This window comes from Pyrus communis, chromosome 4 (genome assembly GCF_041283825.1).
Source record: "Pyrus communis isolate YQ-2024b chromosome 4, ASM4128382v1, whole genome shotgun sequence".
Lineage (NCBI taxonomy): Eukaryota > Viridiplantae > Streptophyta > Magnoliopsida > Rosales > Rosaceae > Pyrus > Pyrus communis.
The window spans coordinates 14,991,927-15,011,115 of record NC_142568.1 but is presented as its reverse complement, the minus strand read 5'-3'; the positions used below and the strand labels follow the sequence as shown (position 1 = coordinate 15,011,115).

At 36.2% G+C, this 19,189-nt stretch overlaps 2 protein-coding genes and 1 pseudogene across 3 annotated transcripts; 2 read left to right on the top strand and 1 right to left on the bottom strand.

Moving 5' to 3' along the window:
* Positions 1-1,460: 1,460 nt before the first annotated feature.
* LOC148697517 (uncharacterized) lies at positions 1,461-4,875 on the bottom strand. 2 transcript variants are annotated; one of them, XM_088692591.1, is made up of 4 exons: positions 4,796-4,875; positions 3,946-4,030; positions 3,337-3,713; positions 1,461-3,228 (listed from the first exon to the last, which is right to left on the bottom strand). In XM_088692591.1, the coding sequence occupies exons 3-4, from the start codon at positions 3,662-3,664 to the stop codon at positions 1,829-1,831; spliced, it is 1,728 nt and encodes a 575-aa protein (XP_088548717.1). In that variant the 5' UTR covers positions 3,665-3,713; positions 3,946-4,030; positions 4,796-4,875; the 3' UTR covers positions 1,461-1,828. The 2 variants fall into 2 exon arrangements, with proteins under 2 accessions (XP_088548717.1, XP_088548716.1); XM_088692590.1 differs by lacking the exons at positions 3,946-4,030; positions 4,796-4,875 and having other exon boundaries at positions 3,337-3,939.
* Positions 4,876-7,089: 2,214 nt separating this feature from the next.
* Positions 7,090-9,979, top strand: LOC148697516 (pentatricopeptide repeat-containing protein At2g37310-like; annotated as a pseudogene).
* Positions 9,980-11,151: 1,172 nt separating this feature from the next.
* On the top strand, positions 11,152-12,517 carry LOC137723696 (E3 ubiquitin-protein ligase SGR9, amyloplastic). Its single transcript, XM_068462889.2, has one exon. It carries the CDS (start codon positions 11,218-11,220, stop codon positions 12,157-12,159), a length of 942 nt encoding a protein of 313 aa, XP_068318990.2. The 5' UTR covers positions 11,152-11,217; the 3' UTR covers positions 12,160-12,517.
* The last annotated feature ends 6,672 nt before the right edge of the window (positions 12,518-19,189 follow it).

The window sequence follows — 19,189 nt, the reverse complement described above, 5'->3', positions numbered from 1 at the left end:
TTCATAGGAGCTTCATCCCAAATAATAAGATCTGATTTTTCAATTAATTTAGCAAGATGAGTCCCTTTCTTAATTTGACATGTTGAGCAATCTGTAACTATGAGAGGAATTTTAAATCTGGAGTGAGCAGTTCTACCACCTGGTAAAAGTAATGAAGCTATTCCAGATGAAGCAACTGCTAAAACAATTTTACCCTCAGATCTGATTTTACTTATTATTGTATGTCATAAAAATGTTTTTCCAGTTCCTCCATGGCCATAAACAAAACAGAGACCCGACTTTTTTTCATTTACAGTACTAATAACACAATCATAGACAAATTTTTGGGTTTCATTAAGCTGTGTTACCAAAACAGAATGTTCTCTACTTAAATCATCACAATTGTAATTTAATTCTTCCCTCAACAATTTGTTTCTAATTTCTGAAATTTTTCTTTCATCAGGCATAGGCAAATTATGATCTTTTAAAGAGCTAGATGATGCATTAAATAGTTGCTTTAATTCAAATAGAAGAGAATTTTTTAATTCGAATTCTGGTAAATTCAGAGTTGGCATTGCAAAAGATTTTCGAAGCTCATACAAAATGTCATCACACATATATTGTCAATGACTATTAAAAAGCTGTTGAGGATTTGCTATTTCACAAAATAAAATCATTGTAACAAATAATTGCCTCAACTCGCGAGATGTTGCAATATTAACTGCATTTTCTAAAGCTTCAATCCACTCTTTGTCATCCCCTAGTAAACCCAAACATTTACACGCAGCTTGATACGATGGTTGAATAATGCTGTTCACAGTTCTAATGTCATCAAAATTGAGAACACCTTTTTGAATATTGAGAAGCATTCTTAAATAGTATAACTCACCTGATGCAGGATGCACGTAGGCAATTCTGCCTATGGATCCTCCTTTTCTTTTCCTAGGCTTCCAAATCTTATGTCGAGATTCCCATAGAAACTTTGATGGCAATTCTGCATAAGTTAATGTTCGTGCTTCAGGAAAAATTTATTTATTTCAAACCAACTTGTCAACATTGTGTTTTCAGAAGCTTTTTGATTAACAATTGATTCAAGTGATTGATTACTATTGAAAACAATAGTTTGTTCCAAAGGAAGATGTACTGGCAATCGTTCAACAGGAGGTTCTCTCATATGAATTGGATACTCAAACAATCTCCAAACAGCTTCGTATGGAGATATATGTCTACAATTTAGATAAGCAAGTATTTCATTGTTTGAATTCTCTTCAAAAACAATTCTTGCTCGATCTGAACCTTTGTTTATGTATTTGAAAAGATATTTTATAAGCATTGATTGACAACATGACTCAACATTTATATGAGCATTGTATCTCAATAATAAATTTGAATTGTAAGGTACAACAAAACTGTTATCAATTTGCATCCCATTTTTAACCACAAATTTTGACGAATCATCACGATGCCTATACACAGGGAAAGTATTTGTTTCAAAAATTGTTTCACTTTTGTATTGCTTTGGGAAAAACTTAGAACATTTTCCCTCTCGCATGCATGGAGAATTTTGATTAAGTTGTCCGCAAGGACCATGAATCATGAATTGGTTGACAATTTCATAAAGGAGAGGATCTGAATTTTTATTTGGTATTTCAGCTGAAATGATGGAATCTATGTCATCAGCAGAGTAGCATTTGTAAGGCTTCTTTAACCAAATTAAGATGTGAGCGTGAGGCAACCCTCTTTTCTGAAACTCGATTGTACAAACATCTGTTTGCAATCAAGTTAGGAAATATATAAACCACAGTCAATTTCATTGTAAAGATAAAAAGAAAGAAATTGAGAAAAAAATTTATTTCTTAAACTCACCTGCTTCAACTTCTCCAAAAGGTTCTCCTGATTTTATGTAGCAAATCATATCATCAAGTTTCATCTTAAAAACCCTAGAAATGATATCTGGTCTATCCTCTGACTTGTATCCAAGTTTTATATCAAATTCTCTCACAATTTCAGGCCATTTGATATTGCAAGTGAATGTTATGAACAAATCAGAATTGCCAAATTGTCTACAAATAGCCATTGCATCTTGATAGTTGTTAAGCATATATCTAGGGCTTCCTGTGTATGAGCTAGGTAATATTACTTTTTTGCCTATGTTATCAGCATCATGATCACCTTTTGATACAGCGTCATAAATACCTTTATACACCTCACTTCGTAAATTTTTTTGATTTTTTCTAATGTAATCCAATCGATCATCTTCAAGTGTTGCATAAGCATCCACCAAAAATTGTTGAAAAAGTCTTCCTCCTTTTAACAATGTATCTACTTGAGACTCCCTTTCTTGAATTTGATAGGCTATAAATGCTCTCATAGTCACTCTTCCTCTTTTACATGGGCGATTGTTTGAGGGAATATTCAATTTCAAATCAGGTCTGTATCCATCTTCACCATATGAAAAAAGAATGGGATATTGTAAAGACATAAATTTTTGATTTAATTTTGTCACACGTTTTAGTTCACCATCTTTATACTCTATGACAATATCTCTATTTGAGTCAAATTGACCAATATCACCCACTATTAAACCAGCGATTTCATCACATATAGGCTGTCCATAATGTTTATCATCATTTAATTGCCTACCCAATATAGTTATTTTCAAAGAAGGAAGAGAATTGTTTTCAAATTTATCTCTAATTGTTCGAAACACTTGAACCAATTCATTTGATTCATTGAACATGTTGATCAAACCTTTGACAATATTCTGATCAAGCTTCATATTTGTTTCCTTACAATTAACAGCATTGAGACGATTTCCAATTTCATTAGCAGTGTCATACACATATAGTTGTGCAAACTTTGGACATTCACCATCAGGGGGTAACAAAGAGCCCATTAAATGATGCACTTGACCACTAATTTTAAAAATGTAAGGGCCTGATTGATTGTTAACTGTGTGATCAACTTTAGCTCCCATTGAAGTAAATGCAAACATTGAATTATAAGCTCTAATGTTCTGTCTAAACAATAAGCTTGTTTGGCCTTTAGTTGGGTCAAGCAAGTTTTCTAAAAAGTGAGGAGTAGGCATTGGACGTGGAAGCTTGACTTTTCCTTGTTGGCAACAAAGAGAATAAAGGGGCTCATTATTCTTGGACTTCTGCTTTAAAGACTCTTTTATCCAAAAAAGTGCACTACAATGGATGCACTTATAATTTTTGTCTCCCAAATCCACATATTTCTGAACATTTCCTATTGAGAAAACAGGTGAAGGGAGGGAAAAAAAAGTCAACCTATTAGAAACAAAGTCATAAATACATAACCAACCCAAAGAAATTGTAAGTTAAAAAGTTAGTTTACCTTTTTTATTTTTCTGAAAATTGGCTTGACCTTTACTAATTTGATTCGGATTATCAAATGTATCGACATTGACAATTGTTTGAACTGTGTTTGTACTTGTTGAACACACATTGTCAACATTTTTTTGTCTTTCGTTTTCAAATTCAAAACTTGGTTTATCACAAACTTGTATGCCACTGGTAGAACCAACAGTATGGTCTTCTTTTCGTCTTTTGTTCTGAGGTTCAAAGCCTGGTTTATCACAAACTTGTATACCACTGGAAGAACCAACGATATGGCCTTCTTGTATCATTCTATTCAGTTTGGTATTTCTAGACCTTGTTAACATGGCTTGAAAAAAGTTTGAACTCCAAACAACAGATAATGGGCTGAGAACCCTAGGAAAAAAAAGTCAATTATTAAATACTTGACAATATGTAATCTACAATCAACCAAAACAAACACATAGAAGTTACATTTCGAAACTATTATGCAAAAACCAACCCTAATAATGATTCAGAAAACCTTAGTTAACTATCTTTTATGATTGAAACTACACTATAAAATGTTAAATCCTTATGTAGACATGCAATCCAAAACGAAGACAAATTTGAAAGATTTGAGCCTTACCTGACAACGGATTAAACAGAAGGCGTAGAAATAAGATAAGCAATTGGATTTGCACTGTAGTAGCTACTGCTTTCTAAATTCAAAGCTGGGAATAAGAAAATAGAATACATTTAAAGTCATGCAATTAAAATTGCAAACAAATATCTAAATTCTCAAATATGCAATCCAATAAATAAGATCGTCGTCACAGATTATTATAATTTAATTACCAAAAGATTATGATAAAGTTGTAAATAAATAAATTGCAACATATTTAGAAAACACTCGAAGAGAAACAATTTTAAACATTAGCTTTTATCAAATCGATCCTTGATTGATATCTTATGATCTAACTGGAAAAAAGGTTTAACAGAACATCAGGCTTACAATAGTGAACTTTCATGCTCCCTTAAAACAATGCAAAAAGATCCCTCCCTATATTTAGAAAATAATTTAGGATTTTTGTGCTTAAATTAATAACAAAATTTATTAATATAGATATTAAGGATTAATTAACTTTGGCTATCAAAAAAAAAAAAAACCCCAAAACTAAAATCATATATGGGTTGAGAATCCCTAATTTATTAGGATTAGAGACTCATTAATACAACTATGCCTCGGTAGAAAGTTGGAAAGACAGACAGAGGGTGAACTCTGACTATTGTCAATTCGGCCAACATGCAAGATTTATTAGAATTAGAGATCCATTAATACAACTATGCTTTAGTCTAGTACTTTTTTTTTAAATTTTTTTTTTATTTATCATTAATAGCGAAGACTGAAAACTTCAAATTAAAAAATTAGACAAATAAATTGGAAAAGGATGAAGATTTTAGAGAGAAAGTGAGGAGAAAGAGAAATATAGGGAGACCATGGGTGAAGAGGTGATTGACGATTTCGTTGGGGGAGTACCTTAATGCAGTTTTTCACAATTTTTTTCAAGTCATGTATCAACAATTAAAAAACGAATAAACACAACACGACTGAAGGACACAAATTGGAACAAAAAACAACCTAATTTCGAGACAAACCTGAGTGGCAAGCAAAAGCCCCGGTTTTTTTTTTTTTTGGGTAATGGCCAAGCAACTGATATATGGGCGTGTGGCACCTGTGAGAAACGATAAGAGTACAATTTTAAAACCATTCATATGCAAGCTAATCAATTCAATCATGCTCAAACCAATATAGCCTAATACGAAAGGAAAAGTTGGAATTCAATCATGTTAAATTCATAATTTTCTAACATCCATTTCCATCATAATAACCACCACATCATCATATTATCACAACCATTAAATCAAAAGAGATATTATAGATTAATTACTCAATTCATCTTAACCACCAAATCCAAAAAAAAATCTTGATGTAATGAAGATAAAATAAAACAGGAAAATTAAAATTTCTAAAGCATATATGTCTCAGATAGGTCTGTTTGATAAGATTTGAAGTCAATTAGTCAAATGGCAGGCCTAGATTTCCGTCAGTTGCTGAGGTAGTGGAAAATAACATGCGAACTAATTCAATGATTTCATGTTCGAGACTTTGTTGGTGCTGAAGCGAAGAACTAATGAGAGAATCAAAGTAGAGAGAGACTATGTGTACCTGAATTGAGTTCAGAGGCAAAATCCTTGAACCAACCTCGGATATCTAAATCTTAATGTTGAAGAACCCTTCGGCTCTGCATAAAAAAAAAAAAAACGTTTTTGTTATTAAATTTTTTTTTTTCTCGGAAACCAAACGATGGGTTAGAAAAATCGGAAAAAAAAGGCCAAATTGGGAAGCTTTGCCCGCGTCGATGGTGGTGAACACGAACACAAAAAATTAGTAAAAAAATTTCTAACCCACAAAATCATCAAGTTTTTTCTAAAGTCTAATTATATCAAATCAGAAATTTGAAGCAGATTTGAACATATAATAGGTGTAGAAAGTACCTGTGTTGATGAGGAATAGATGATGATGATGTGGGTTTTTTCAATTGGAAAGATTTGGAGCAAAATTGCTGCTGTAATATGGGGAAGAGAGCTCTAAAAGGTTTTCAATTTGAATAGAAGTCGATCAGAAAAGAGGAAATCACGGAAAAAGCAGAGATGGAAGAGATCACGAAGCAAAGATCGAAGAAGGCGAAGCAGAGATCGAAGAGAGCAGAGATGGTAGAGAGATGGTGAAGCTGAGTGGTTAGGTTTCTCGGCTTTCTGAAGAAATCGAGAGATTTCTATCGCACAGCAAGGACAAAAACGGCATTTTACTGTATAATAAACACAAAAAGCTAAACTTACAGAACAGCTGAAGGGTAAAAAAGGAATAACACTGGCAAAGGAACAGTAAAAAGGACACAAAGGGAATTAACAGGAAAGTTAAGCGTTTAGTATATATATAATATAATTTTCGCTTACAGGAATGCATATGAAACATGAAGACATGATATGTCTTATCACGTGGAACCTAATCTTGATTGAATGTAGACCACAGCTCCCACTGTGTCAAGCAAGGAATAGGAAGACCATATTAGTCTGCGGATCCCGATAGGTTTTTGTCCTCACAGTCAAGTTCATCGTAATTGCAGGCCCTATCACTGTGTAATCAACCTGTTTGGGTTAATATTTGAACATTGAACTTAGATGAAGAAAAGTCCAAGAATACCTAATTAAATGAGACTTGCTTGAAGCCTAGCACCAAGCCCAGAAGAAAATTGAAGCCTTCTTAGCCAAAAAGCAAGCAACATGCTTACCATTGAAGTGATAAGTGATTAAGACTAACCTACTACCAGCCAAATAACACTTTTCAGTGGCATTACAAGTAAAAAACTAATGACTCACTACTCTGTAAGTGCTTTCGGGTAAGAAAAAAGTTACAACAGTCGGGCTAATTTGCCTATGGAATGTTTTATTAATAAATTAAAAAGAAAAGTAAAGACGAAACAAAGAGAATTAAGTATCTGAAACCCCTCAACCTTTTAGTGTCATTCTAAATTAGTCTTAACATTTTTAAACATTCCAAATAAGTACCCAACCTTGCAAATGTTACATCCGTTAATTTTTCAAACAAAGATTATATTCAAAATCCACCAACTAGGTATATCATGGTAAATCTAAATTTCAAACATATATAGATTACATAATATTGAACCTCATGATCAAACGAATATTGAATCAAAATGAACCAAAATTGAAATTACATCTGGAGGGCAACCTCCGAATAAAGAAGAGGGTTACGATTCAAATAGGGTTTCAAGGAGTTTGTTTCTGCTCATGTGATTTTCTTGTTCGTCGATTTTCAGCTCGTAAAGCTTCAAATTCTTCTTTGTAAGCGGTGAAGATGGTGGTGGCTGCATCATAGCAATCCATACCATTTCAACAACCTCAATGACCTTCTTCTGGACGTTGACAACTTGAGTTGTAGGTTAGAGTTGGTGGTTTTGCACTGGATTTGGAGGTGATGGCCTGATGGGAGTGATGGTAACCGTTAGTTTGAAGGCTATGCTTTCATAACTTTCTATTGATTTTAGAAACAAAGTAAGTGCTAGTTAATTTAACAGATTTTAATAAAATGTATGTTGTTTACAAAGCCATTCCACATTCAAATCTCGGCCGCCAGCAACGGCTACGTCCAACGAGCCCTTCAAAACCTCCATGGACTCGACGGCCTCGACTGCAGAGCTTACAGCCACCTCATCCAGCACTGCACGGTCCGCCGCCTGGTCGGTCCGGCCAAGCAGCTCCACGCCCGCCTCGTCCTCTTCTCCGTCACCCCCGCCAACTTCCTGGCTTCAAAGCTCATCAATTTTTACTTCAAAACCAATAACCTCAACTATGCCCGCAAGGTGTTCGACCAAATTCCCCACCCAAACGCCTTCTCTTGGAACGCCATGCTCATTGGGCCTTAACAACGTGCACGGCGACACCCTGAAGTTGTTTTCGGCTATGGTGTCTTCGTGTTCGGATTAAGCGAAGCCCGACAATTTTACCGTGAGGTGTGTGTTGAAGGCTCTGGGCGCTTTGCTTTCGGGTTCAAAATTGGCTAAGGAGGTACATTGTTTTGTTCTGCGTCATGGTTTTGATTTGGATGTTTTTCTTGTTAATTCTTTGCTTACTTACTACTCGAGATGTGATGAGGTTGGTTTGGCGAGAGCTTTGTTCGATAGGATGCCAGAAAGAGATATTATGCCGTGGAATTCAATGATTGCGGGGTATTCTCAGGCCGGGTATTATGAGGAGTGTAAAGAGTTGAACAGGGAGATGTTAAGCTTAGGCAAGTTTAGGCCTGTTGGGTTGACAGTGGTTAGTGTCTTGCAGGCATGTTTACAGTCAAATGATCTTATGCTCGGTATGGAAGTTCATCAGTTTGTGAATGAGAATCAGATCGAGATGGATGTTTTGCTTTGTAATGCTCTTATAGGGCTATACGCAAGATGTGGTAGCTTGGATTATGCTCAAGAATTATTCGATGAGATGAGTGAAAAGGATGAGGTCACTATGGCTCATTAGTTTCGGGGTACATGTTTCACAGGTTTGTTGACACCATGGATATTTTCAGAGATAGTAAGAAGCCAAAGTCAAGTACTTGGAATGCTGTGATTTCAGGTCTGGTTCAGAATAACCGGCACGAAGATGCCTTGGATTTAATTTGTGAAATGCAGGTATGTGGTTGCAAACCAAATACTACCATGACATTGTCAAGTATTCTTCCTACAATATCGTATTTCTCAAATCTGAATGTCAGGAAGGAAGTACATGCTTATGCTGTTAAAAACAATTTTGACTGGAATATTTATGTTGCAACTGCTATTATTGATACTTATACAAAGTCGGGGTTTCTTAACGGGGGCACAGCATGTTTTTGATCATGGAGATGCTGATACGTCTCTTAGCCTCTTTTATGAGATGTTGAATAGTGGGATTCAACCAGACCAAGTGACATTTACAGCGGTATTAACAGCTTGTTCTCATTCTGGAGTGGTTGATGAGGCTTGGAAGATCTTTGATGCCATGTTTCCGAAATATGGCATTCTTCCCTCAGTTGAGCATTATGCTTGCATGGTAGGTGTTCTTAGCCAAGCTGGGAAACTCAGCGAAGCTGCAGACTTTATCCACAAAATGCAAGTTGAGCCAAGTTCAAAAGTTTGGGGCGCATTACTTAGGCCTAGTTTGGTACTGAGGTGATTCTGAAAAAAACTGGTATCAAAAAAAGTTGGAAGCTGTTTTTGTGTTTGGTAAACATTTAGCTTCAACTTTTTTTCACAGTTTTGGGTGAAAAAAAGCCAAAAACAAGAAGCTGCAAAACCCAGCTTTGAAAAACTGGTTTTTTTTCACATCTGTTTTACATAAAAGTTTACTAAACACTATAATCCTGCTTTTTTTTTTCAAAAGCACTTTTACAAAAAAGTTTACCAAACACTCGGCTGCTTTATTTCACAGCTGCTTATTCTTACAGCACAGCAGAAACAGCTTTTTTTCAAAGCACAGCAATACCAAACCAGCCCTTAATGGGGCATCAGTTTCTCGTGACGTTGAGTTGGGAAAGTTTGTCTCTGATCGCTTGTTTCAAATCGAGCCCAAGAATACAGGGAACTACATCATTATGGCAAATTTGTATTCACAAGCTGGGAGACGGGAAGAAGCTGATCAGGTCAGGGAGTGAATGAAAGAAGTTGGGCTGCGAAAGATTCCTGGCAGTAGCTGGATTGAAACACGTGATGGGTTACAAAGCTTTACAGCAATGGATGTATCGAATGAAAAAGCTGAAGAGATTTACGAAACACTGGATGCATTGCTGGGGTCGATGAAAGAAAAAGGGTACGTTTTGCAGGATGAATTAGATGAGGTGAGTGTTAATTGTTGAGCCAAGATCACTGTCCGGATCAAATCGGTTTGCTTAGGATCCAAGAAAGCCTTCTTTTTTCTTTTTCTTTCTTCCAAAGTGGCACAGAATTGAGGTGTTTTTAAGTGCTCAAAAGCATGAAAGAACTTCCAATTCAGTTTGTTGATTAGTATTGACACTCATCTTTTACTTTTCTATTTACAAGTAGTGAAGTTAATAGCCCCTACTTTTTAAGCAACCTGCCCCTACTTTATTACATACTTCTAACAAAGCTAGCTGCAAATCTTTTCTTTTTAAAGAATCCAATGTGCATGATTTTTTTTTTCCGGCATTTCCTCGGCCCTGAATCGTGACCATGGTTTGGTTGCCTACAAAGGTTATCATTGTGTCTCCTCTTCCTCTACAAGGGATTTTCACTCTTACTAGGCTTGATTGTAGTGACGAGGATGCCCCTTGTGGAATCATATACACCCCCAACCCATTGGTTGGGATGTAGTTTAGGCCATTTGAAGGTGCTTTCCGAAAAAGCACCTAAAGCTCTTCCCTGAGTCTGAACGTGCTTTTAAGTTTTTTTTCTAAACGAACTCAGAATGCATTTTTGGTTGTCAAGCAAACCCAAATAATACCAAAAGTTCTTGTGAAAACAGGGGACAAAACGGTCATTAGGCTAATTTACCAGATCTAGCAAACAATTTACTCAACTTCCAATGAAGATTAACCGGAGCTGTAGGCGGTAAATGCAAGTGTAAAAGGTGACACAATTCCTTGAGAAGCGAAATGATATATTTGCATGGCTGTCAGGTTCGATCATCTTACCATTTGCATTTGCATTATTAAGAGTGAAGGGGACAAGGAGAGCGAGCCATGGATGGGATGGGCCAATCGGTTTTTCTACTCTTCTACTTGTTTTTCTTTACATAATTATATAGCAAGGACAAATGGGGTTTGAACTCGACACACAACTTGTAGACAAACCAACCTACATAACCAACCACTTGATTCAATTCATCTAATCTAATACCCCACATGCACATTTCCACCGCTAAAGTGCTAACCAACCCCTCTTATACCAACTTATTAGCTTTATGTATTGCATTTGTTGTCATCTGACTAGGTTAAGAATTTGACTCTCTCTATTCTCTTACATGTAAAAAAATATAACACATTATGACTTGACACTAACAAAATTAATGATGATTTTGTGAACGTAAAGACATGATTAATGTAGGATTTTGACCCATTACAAATGTCATGGCCACAATAATATACTATGAACAACAATTTTCGGTTTCTTTTTCTTTTTTTGTACACCTTTACTTTTTTTCGTTCCCTTATTTTATTATTTTTTTTTTTATTATTTACTTATCTCAATCTAGGAGAGAGGAAATAAATGTATGTCGAAATCACTTCCCTATAGTATTTACAAGAGTGGAACAAAAATCAAAGGGGGTAAAATGGTCATTACAAGAGACCAGCATGGCCAAATTAGTCCAAACGAAAATTCACATAAAAACCCATGGCATTCCTCAAAACTTTTTTCCACGCTCCATAAAAGAGTTAAAAGCGAAAGTCCACAAAGCACACGATCCCATGATGGAAGAAACAACAGGAGCAACCGCAACCATCATGGCTGCTCTGGCCACCCTCACCCCACCCCAACTCTCAGATCTCACCCGCACCATCCTCTCCCACACCCACCACCACCGCTGCCGTCTCTCCTCCCTCCTCTCCTCCCCCATCCTCTTCTCTCTCACCCTCCACCGCCTCAACTGCCTCCCTCTCGCCCACAAGACTCTCCTCATCGCCAACCACCTCCTCTCCTCCCTCCACCACCTTACACTCCACTTCCAACCCTACACCAATCTACCGCCGCGGCAGGCCAGACAGAGAGACCTCGACGCCGTGCTGCTCCTCCTCTTGCTCTGCGAAGTACACCAGCACAACCCTCAAGCCCTCGAAGCACCAACTGTAAAATGGCGTGAAATTCTAAGCGATTTGTACTCCGACAACATGTTAACAGTTTCCGGCATTGGGGTCTACAACAGGTCGGCTTTGGTGTCTTATATTGAGGTGCTGACAAGGTGCTTGAGATTCGTCAACGTGATGGGTTTTTGCTGTGGCGGGAAGGCAGGGAGAGAAGTGGCGGCATCGCCAGCAGTCGTGGTGTCGCTGCCGTCAGTGGTGGTAAGCGGTCGAGGGAGCGAGTGCGTGATATGTAAAGAGGAGATGAGAGAAGACAGAGATGTGTGTGAGCTGCCGTGCCGGCATTTGTTTCATTGGATGTGTATTTTGCGGTGGCTGAGGAAGAGGAACACTTGTCCATGCTGCCGGTTTACGCTTCCCACGGAAGATGTGTTCGGGGAGATCCAACGGCTGTGGGAGATTTTGGTTAAGATAGGCGAGAAGGAATTAGCTTAGAGTGATGGTGGTCAACAATGTGCACACGTGTCACCATCGGAGTGGGTCGGAAATTTCTTGGCTGTGAAGGGATTGTGTGTGATGAATGAAATTGCAGAGGATCACACATAATACGTGATATGGAAGCATGTGGTTTAGGTTATAGGCATTTGTGGATTAGCATGTAGCTAAATAAATAAGACACCGAGAGACAGAGACAGAGAAAGAGAGAGAGATAGTTTATGCGATTAATTTACTTGGGGAATTGATCTGCAATCTTCTGTAATTGATTTCACATTTCATGAAATCGAGTCCATTTTTACGGATAGGTAATATTACACTTCAATAAAGTGACCCAACCTGAGATCCAATTGATTAACATCATTCCACTCTTAAATTTTTATTTTTTATTTTTTGAAAAATACTAGAGTTGACATTTTTGTATCATGTTGGTGTAACATATGATGTGGCAAACGATGTGTATGTGCCACGTCAATTAATATATTTACAAAAATACTACTTTACCTCATTTTTTTATAACATATTTGTACTACCTATCTAATAGAAATGGAATCCACATGTGTTGATAAGTTCAATCTCTATTAAAGAAGGAATACAAATGCGCAAATATTAAAAAAGTGGTAACTATAGCATTACTCATGTATTTATCTCCTTAGATGTTGATTATAGGCAGCACTAGGCACTAGTGGACATTAGACAGATGCCTAGTGCTTAGGGGCCTGGCCAGATTTTTTTTATTATTTTAATTAAATTTATGGTATAAAAATTTAAAAAATATATCTATATAAATAAGTGAATACTTATACTCTATACTTAAATATATATATTTATACTTGTGTTTGAAAACATAAATACAAAATAGAAGAATATATAAATTATAAAGTACTACAATTGATTGAATGCATAAAACAAAATATGTATTCCGAGTGATTTTACAAGAAAGAAAGCCTAAAGATATTTTACTTAAAAAATAATAATCTTTAAACCCTTTAACCTACAAAAATAAAATAAAATACACGAACCGCCTTAGACCACCCAAGTGGCAGCCCAGAGGGTTCACGTGGAATGTTATGTAATTCATTTAAGAATAGTCTGTTGCCATGTAATTTTCTCATGTAGCTGTCATAGCTAATTTACTTTTCAGTTAATAAATCAATCTTAGTCTTACACTCCAACAAAACCTATTTACCTTTTAGTTAATAAACCAGGTTGAAAATCAAAGTGCATAGAACGAACAAACAACATTACAAAATACGAAGATTGATTTATTAACTAAAATATAAAATAACCATAATAGTTACATATCAGAAGACTACGTTGAGATAGACTATTTTAACTCAGTAACATAACATCCTATATATAGAGAACTAATTATAATCCCTAATAGACAAGGGAACGAAACCCTAATTCTAATAGATTAGGCGCAATACCCAAAGAATAAAATAAACCTAAATATTATCATTTTCCAACAAATTAAACTATAATATTATCAAAATTAGTAAATAGGGCTTTAAGGGTTGGCACGAAACAGTTCGACTAAAGATCAGACGCAAAGTGAAAGTCACTAGACTAATGGTGTGTTTCGATTATAAACTTGAAAGTGACTAAATGCCATACATTTCTAGATCCTATCTGAAACGTCCCTCGTTTAGTGTCTATGTAGTGCATATGTAGTGTTTTAATAGTAACTTTTTAGTGCTTGAGTAATGCATTTTCAACATAGCATTAAGCAACATGGACATTTTGGACACACTGAAACAACCGAATGAAGTAAAAAACCCAATCACCCTAAACTCATTAAATGTGAAGGGGGTTGGATTTTCAGGTTGGCAATTACTAGAAAACTCCAGGCGTTAGTTAGTCCAAAATCTCACTCGACAAGGACTCAACCACAATTAAACGAGCCCACAAAAAAGGGTGGCTATCTTATTCTAGCAGCAGAGATTGTTGCAGAATTCTAAGAAGTATAGCTTGTTAACACTGTTACAAAGATCATAAGAGATTTAAGCGTCATCAAGTGCAAATTGTACTTAAAACGCCGTGAGAGCAGGGTAAAACCATCGCAGCAGTAAATATGAACAGGTATAAGTAAAACGTCCCATTACCTTAAGAGATTGTAAACTCAGACTGGTAATGTGGGATCATTTGCTCGCCTTTCTTTTCGTACCTTTATAAAAATAGCATTCCAAGCCTCATCGGGTACAAATTGGTATCAATAATGCCATGAGAGCGGGTGTGAGAAATTTTGCAGCAGAATATAAACAGGTATACGTAAAACATTCCATTACCTTAAGAGCTTGTAATCTCGGACCAGTAACATGGGATCATTAGCTTGCCTTTCTTTCGTACCTCTTTGAAGGATAGAACTCCATTTCTGGTCTCTTTATATACCTTAAGCAAATCCTACACATTCATAATCATGAAAACTAGTTAGACTAGTCAATTCCCTAATATTCAATTACACAAGTCATAAACTGTGTTACATTAGTCACATTGTGTATTACAATGCTACAATATCAGGTGCAGCCAAGTCATTTGGATTGGATCTGCAGCATATACTGAGTTCTTTTGCTATGATAGTTTCCACAAAATGTCGCTTCTGAAAGTGTTTTTGCTACTGATGCTATACATCTCACAGAGATGTCAGATGTGGATATGTTTCTCCAGAAACGGACTTTGTTGAAATAATATAGTTTTACCCGAACTTTCTTGCTTTTAAAGTGCCTTTTTCTATTAATACTAAACAGTTCACACAGATGGGCATATGGAAAACTATTCCCCCCAAAAAGAGCATCGGGGTAACATCATTTGGTTTTAAGTCCTGTAACAAACTGTTTTGCCACTGCATTTATTTGCCCAATCCACAAGTTTCCAAGGAAAGGGACAATGAACTTATGAAACCAAAGGAGACAGAGGTAAAAGGAGTCCTGTCTAGGCCAGCAGATAACAGATGAGACTAGTAGCTTACGATCAATCAGAAACCTAGCTCACAATTTACGAGATCGGCAGTGACCAAAGTGTCAGATTCAGAGGGGGGGAAAAAAAATACCAAAGTAGTTTAAAAGTTGAATCAAACATGGAAACCGACTAAAACCAAAGTCAGAAATTTGAACTAAGATAAAAGTATAACTCAAACAATGGGTGCGCAGTTTTTGAAGGATTGAGAAAATAGGGAAACCGTGGAGAGAAAAGGAGGAAAAGCGAGATGCAGAGAAGAGAAGAGGCTCGCTCAAAACCTGTCTCAACATGGGTCCTGAATCCCTCCTTTCTGGGACTTGTGTCCTTCCCCAGTCCGACTCAGTTCGAAGTGCAATTAGGCTCATCAAACAACGGCTATGACTCCAATGTTCCAATCCAATTTAATCAGTCTGAGCCAGCCCACAAAACATGGGCATGTAAACATAGACTAGTATGTGGGATCTTTAGCTCGCCTTTCGTACTTCTTTAAAGGATAGCATCACATTTTTGGTTTCTATATATCTTTAGAAAATCCTACACATGCATCATCATGAAAATAAATTAGATGGCCAAATCACTACTCTACTATCAATATTCCCTCAGATAAATCATAAAATTCCGACTGCAAGACAAGGAAAAAAGGCCATCCTCATTTTTCATAGTTTGTATAAAATAGTTTCTACAATCTCATGAACTTAGGGGAAGTTTATCTTGATTTCGACGTGCAGGATGCTAAGTTACATTATGCACACCCACACTTGAATTAGAATACTTTTAAACAAGATATTGTCCGATTAACTAAGGGCTAAGAAAACATAAAAGGCAGTACAATAAATTAAGAAATCTCACGGAAGGCAAAACAAATGTCACAATAAACATTGAGGATTTAGTCATCTCATAACTCATTAAATTGAACCGATGCCAATATATCTTTTTTATCAAGACACTGATACCAATAGTAGGGGATACGTTGAAACAATTTCTTCCCTGTACCACAAAAATTTCCCAACATTGCCAAGGCAACCACTAATCGATTATCAAGGCTTCAGAACCGAGGCAATTATGAGTTGTTATAACATACAAGACAACCAATAATCAACAACCGAGAAATCAGTTAATCAAGGAATCAAAATGACAACACAACTAAGAATTTGACAACAATACACCAAGAAAACCATGAAGTAAGGCAACCATGTATTGAGGCAGCAAAAAACACGAGGCAACCATGAATTGGGCATCAAAATAATTGAAGCATCCAAGAACAAAGAAGTCAAGTTAACTAGACATTCATGAACTAAGGCGTCGAGATAACAGAGGCAACCGTGTGATCAAAGCAACAATATACAAGAAAAAAACCTGAAGGAAAAATGTAGACCGGAATAAATTAAGGGAAACTATTATTCAAGGCATCAATAAAAACCATGAATAGAGAGATAGATAATTGAACGAAGTATGAGTGGTGACAATAAGAATATACTGAGGCAACCATTAATCGATACATCCATACATCAATACAACCAAGAGTTCAAGACAACCGTGAATAGGCATTAAACATCATAGACAGCCACCAACTGTGGGAAAAATATATCGAGTCAACTATGGGCAACGATGCGTCAAAATAATTATGACAATAAGATTCAGGTCATCCAAACAACCCAAGCAGACTTAGGTCATAAAGATAACTGCAACGCGATCATGAACCAAGGAAACAACACACTGAAAAAACTGAGGCAGCAATAAACCAAGGAAACAATGTATTAAGCCCACAATAAACTGAGGCATCCATTAATCGAGGAGTCAACTGTGGCTACCATTAATCAAGAAAACAACGTTTTTCAAGAATAAACTGAGGCAACCAATAACCGAAGCAACTATGATGAGGCACCAATACAACCGAGGTAACCATGATGAGGCAACAATGTAACTTCAACCAACAATAAACCCAAGTAACCAGTAATCGAGGTATTTATATAACCGAGGCAACCATAGATCGAGGCATCAAGATAACTCAGGCAACTAGAACTTGGACAAAAATAGACCGCAGCAACTATGGATCAAGGCATCAAATTAAACCTAAGCAAACCATGAATTGTGGAAACAATATACTGAGACAACACTAAATCCAGTTTTCAGGATAACTGAGCAACAAAATAGCACTGAGCTATCATGAATTAAGGCAAACCATGAACGAAGGCATGAAAATAATTGAGTCAACCATGAACTGAGCCAACCAAAATCAAAGCAAGCATGTATCAATCCAAATTCCACACCTATAAATTGGTTACGAAAAATAAAAGAAACTGGGAAGACACAACTCACTACTCAGGTTGTGAAAATTAGGTCAAAGTTAAATACGAAGGGGCTTTCTTCCATATGGAAACAATTGAAATGCACAACACTAGAAAACCCTAAAATCCACAGCGCAGAAACGAAATTGAAATTGGTAAATTTCCCAAAAAATCAAAGCCCTAGAAGAATGAACCGATTTGTTTACCTCACGAGATAGAATAGTGAGAAGAGGAGAAGCATATGATTTCGGCGACAATTTACGCGACAGCAAAGCCACGACGCTCCACTTTGTCGTTGCTCTGCGCGCCGAGTTTACGCCACCCGCGCGGTGCGAATTCAAAATAAAGTCGGTTCCTATAAGTCACGTGCCTGTCGTTTGCTGAATTCTGAATAAAGCCGGTTTGTATCACGTGCCAGTGCATTTAAATCATTAAATGAGACCAAATAATTATTTTAGTGCCCGTAGATTACGTGAAGTTCTACTTCGGTCTTTATAGTTTCAAATGTTGTGACTCGAGTCCTCTTAGTTTACAATTTAAGAACAAAAGCTCAGTTTTGTCTAATTCTTTAGATAAATTAATTATGAATTTAAGTTCATCAATTACTCAAAACAATTGACATGTCAAAATTTAGGGAAGTTTGTGTCACTCGTTTTCTTGTTTATATTGATTAATCTTTAACATCATTAGAGTTTATATTCATTTTCAATAAATGCATCAATGAGAACATGAAATTACAGTTGCTTCAAATCACTGGACATAATTGTATTCATGTTTGTCACCAAGAGTTAACAAAGTTGCTCATTGCCTTGTGCGCTTTTGGTAACTTGTGTGCTTTTGGTTACATATTAACAGTTGTTGCACATAGTTTAGAGAACCTCTAGATTTTCATTGTTGGTGCTTTGTTTTCTATCAGGGGGTCTCATACTCTAAATTCCCTCCAATTGCTTTATCCTAAGGCTGATACACTATAATAGTAGTTACTGAGCTCTTATGTGTAGGCCACCTCATCTAATCCTACATCGCTTTTGACTAAGCATATAGTTGTCATTTTAATTTGAGATGAACTATTATCCTTCTCTAAATCATTAACTCTTGAAGTGTTTGTTAATTTGCCTCCTAAACTTGTATGTAGCTATCAAATTCCCCCTGAACTTTAATTTTTGCTGATTACTTCCTTGAACTTTTTAAATTAGCCAATTTCCCACTTGAACTTTAATTTTAACCAATTACCACTCTAAACTTTTATAAATAGCCAATTTATCCCTTGGCATTAGATTTTAAAAACTTTCATTCAATTTTTCATCCTTTTTGCCCTCATACAGCATTCATGTGTTGTTTCCATGATCAAGATGGATGGAAAATTGGATGAAATTTTTTAAAATCTAACGCCAGGGGGAAATTGGCTAGTTAAAAAAGTTCATGGGGGTAATTAAGTAAAATTAAAGTTCAAGCGGAAAATTGACTAATTATAAAAGTTCAAGTAGGTAATCGGCTAAAATTAAAATTCAGAAGGAAATTAGCAGCTTCATACCAGTTCAGGGGGTAAATCGATCTCTTACTCTAAAATTGAAAATATAAACAAGTTTAAGGGACATAAAGGATGTTTAGCTATGGGAATATTTTCATCCACCGTGCTAAACCCAGGTCCCACTCAAAATAATTTGACTGGTCCAGCTAATGATAATGAGTGTGCTTAAAGCTCTTGCATTCCTAATATGATCAAATACTTGCAGAATTGCTTAGTCATTTCTTTGAGTGCAAACCAAGCTAATTAGTACCAA

Bases quoted from the DNA above. Each gene is read 5' to 3' on its own strand.
- LOC148697517 (XM_088692591.1), bottom strand. From the start codon at position 3,664: ATGTTAACAAGGTCTAGAAATACCAAACTGAATAGAATGATACAAGAA. The intron at 3,229-3,336 runs GTAAACTAACTT...TTTTCTCAATAG, and splicing joins TTTTCAGAAAAATAAAAAAG to GAAATGTTCAGAAATATGTG.
- LOC137723696 (XM_068462889.2), top strand. From the start codon at position 11,218: ATGGCCAAATTAGTCCAAACGAAAATTCACATAAAAACCCATGGCATT.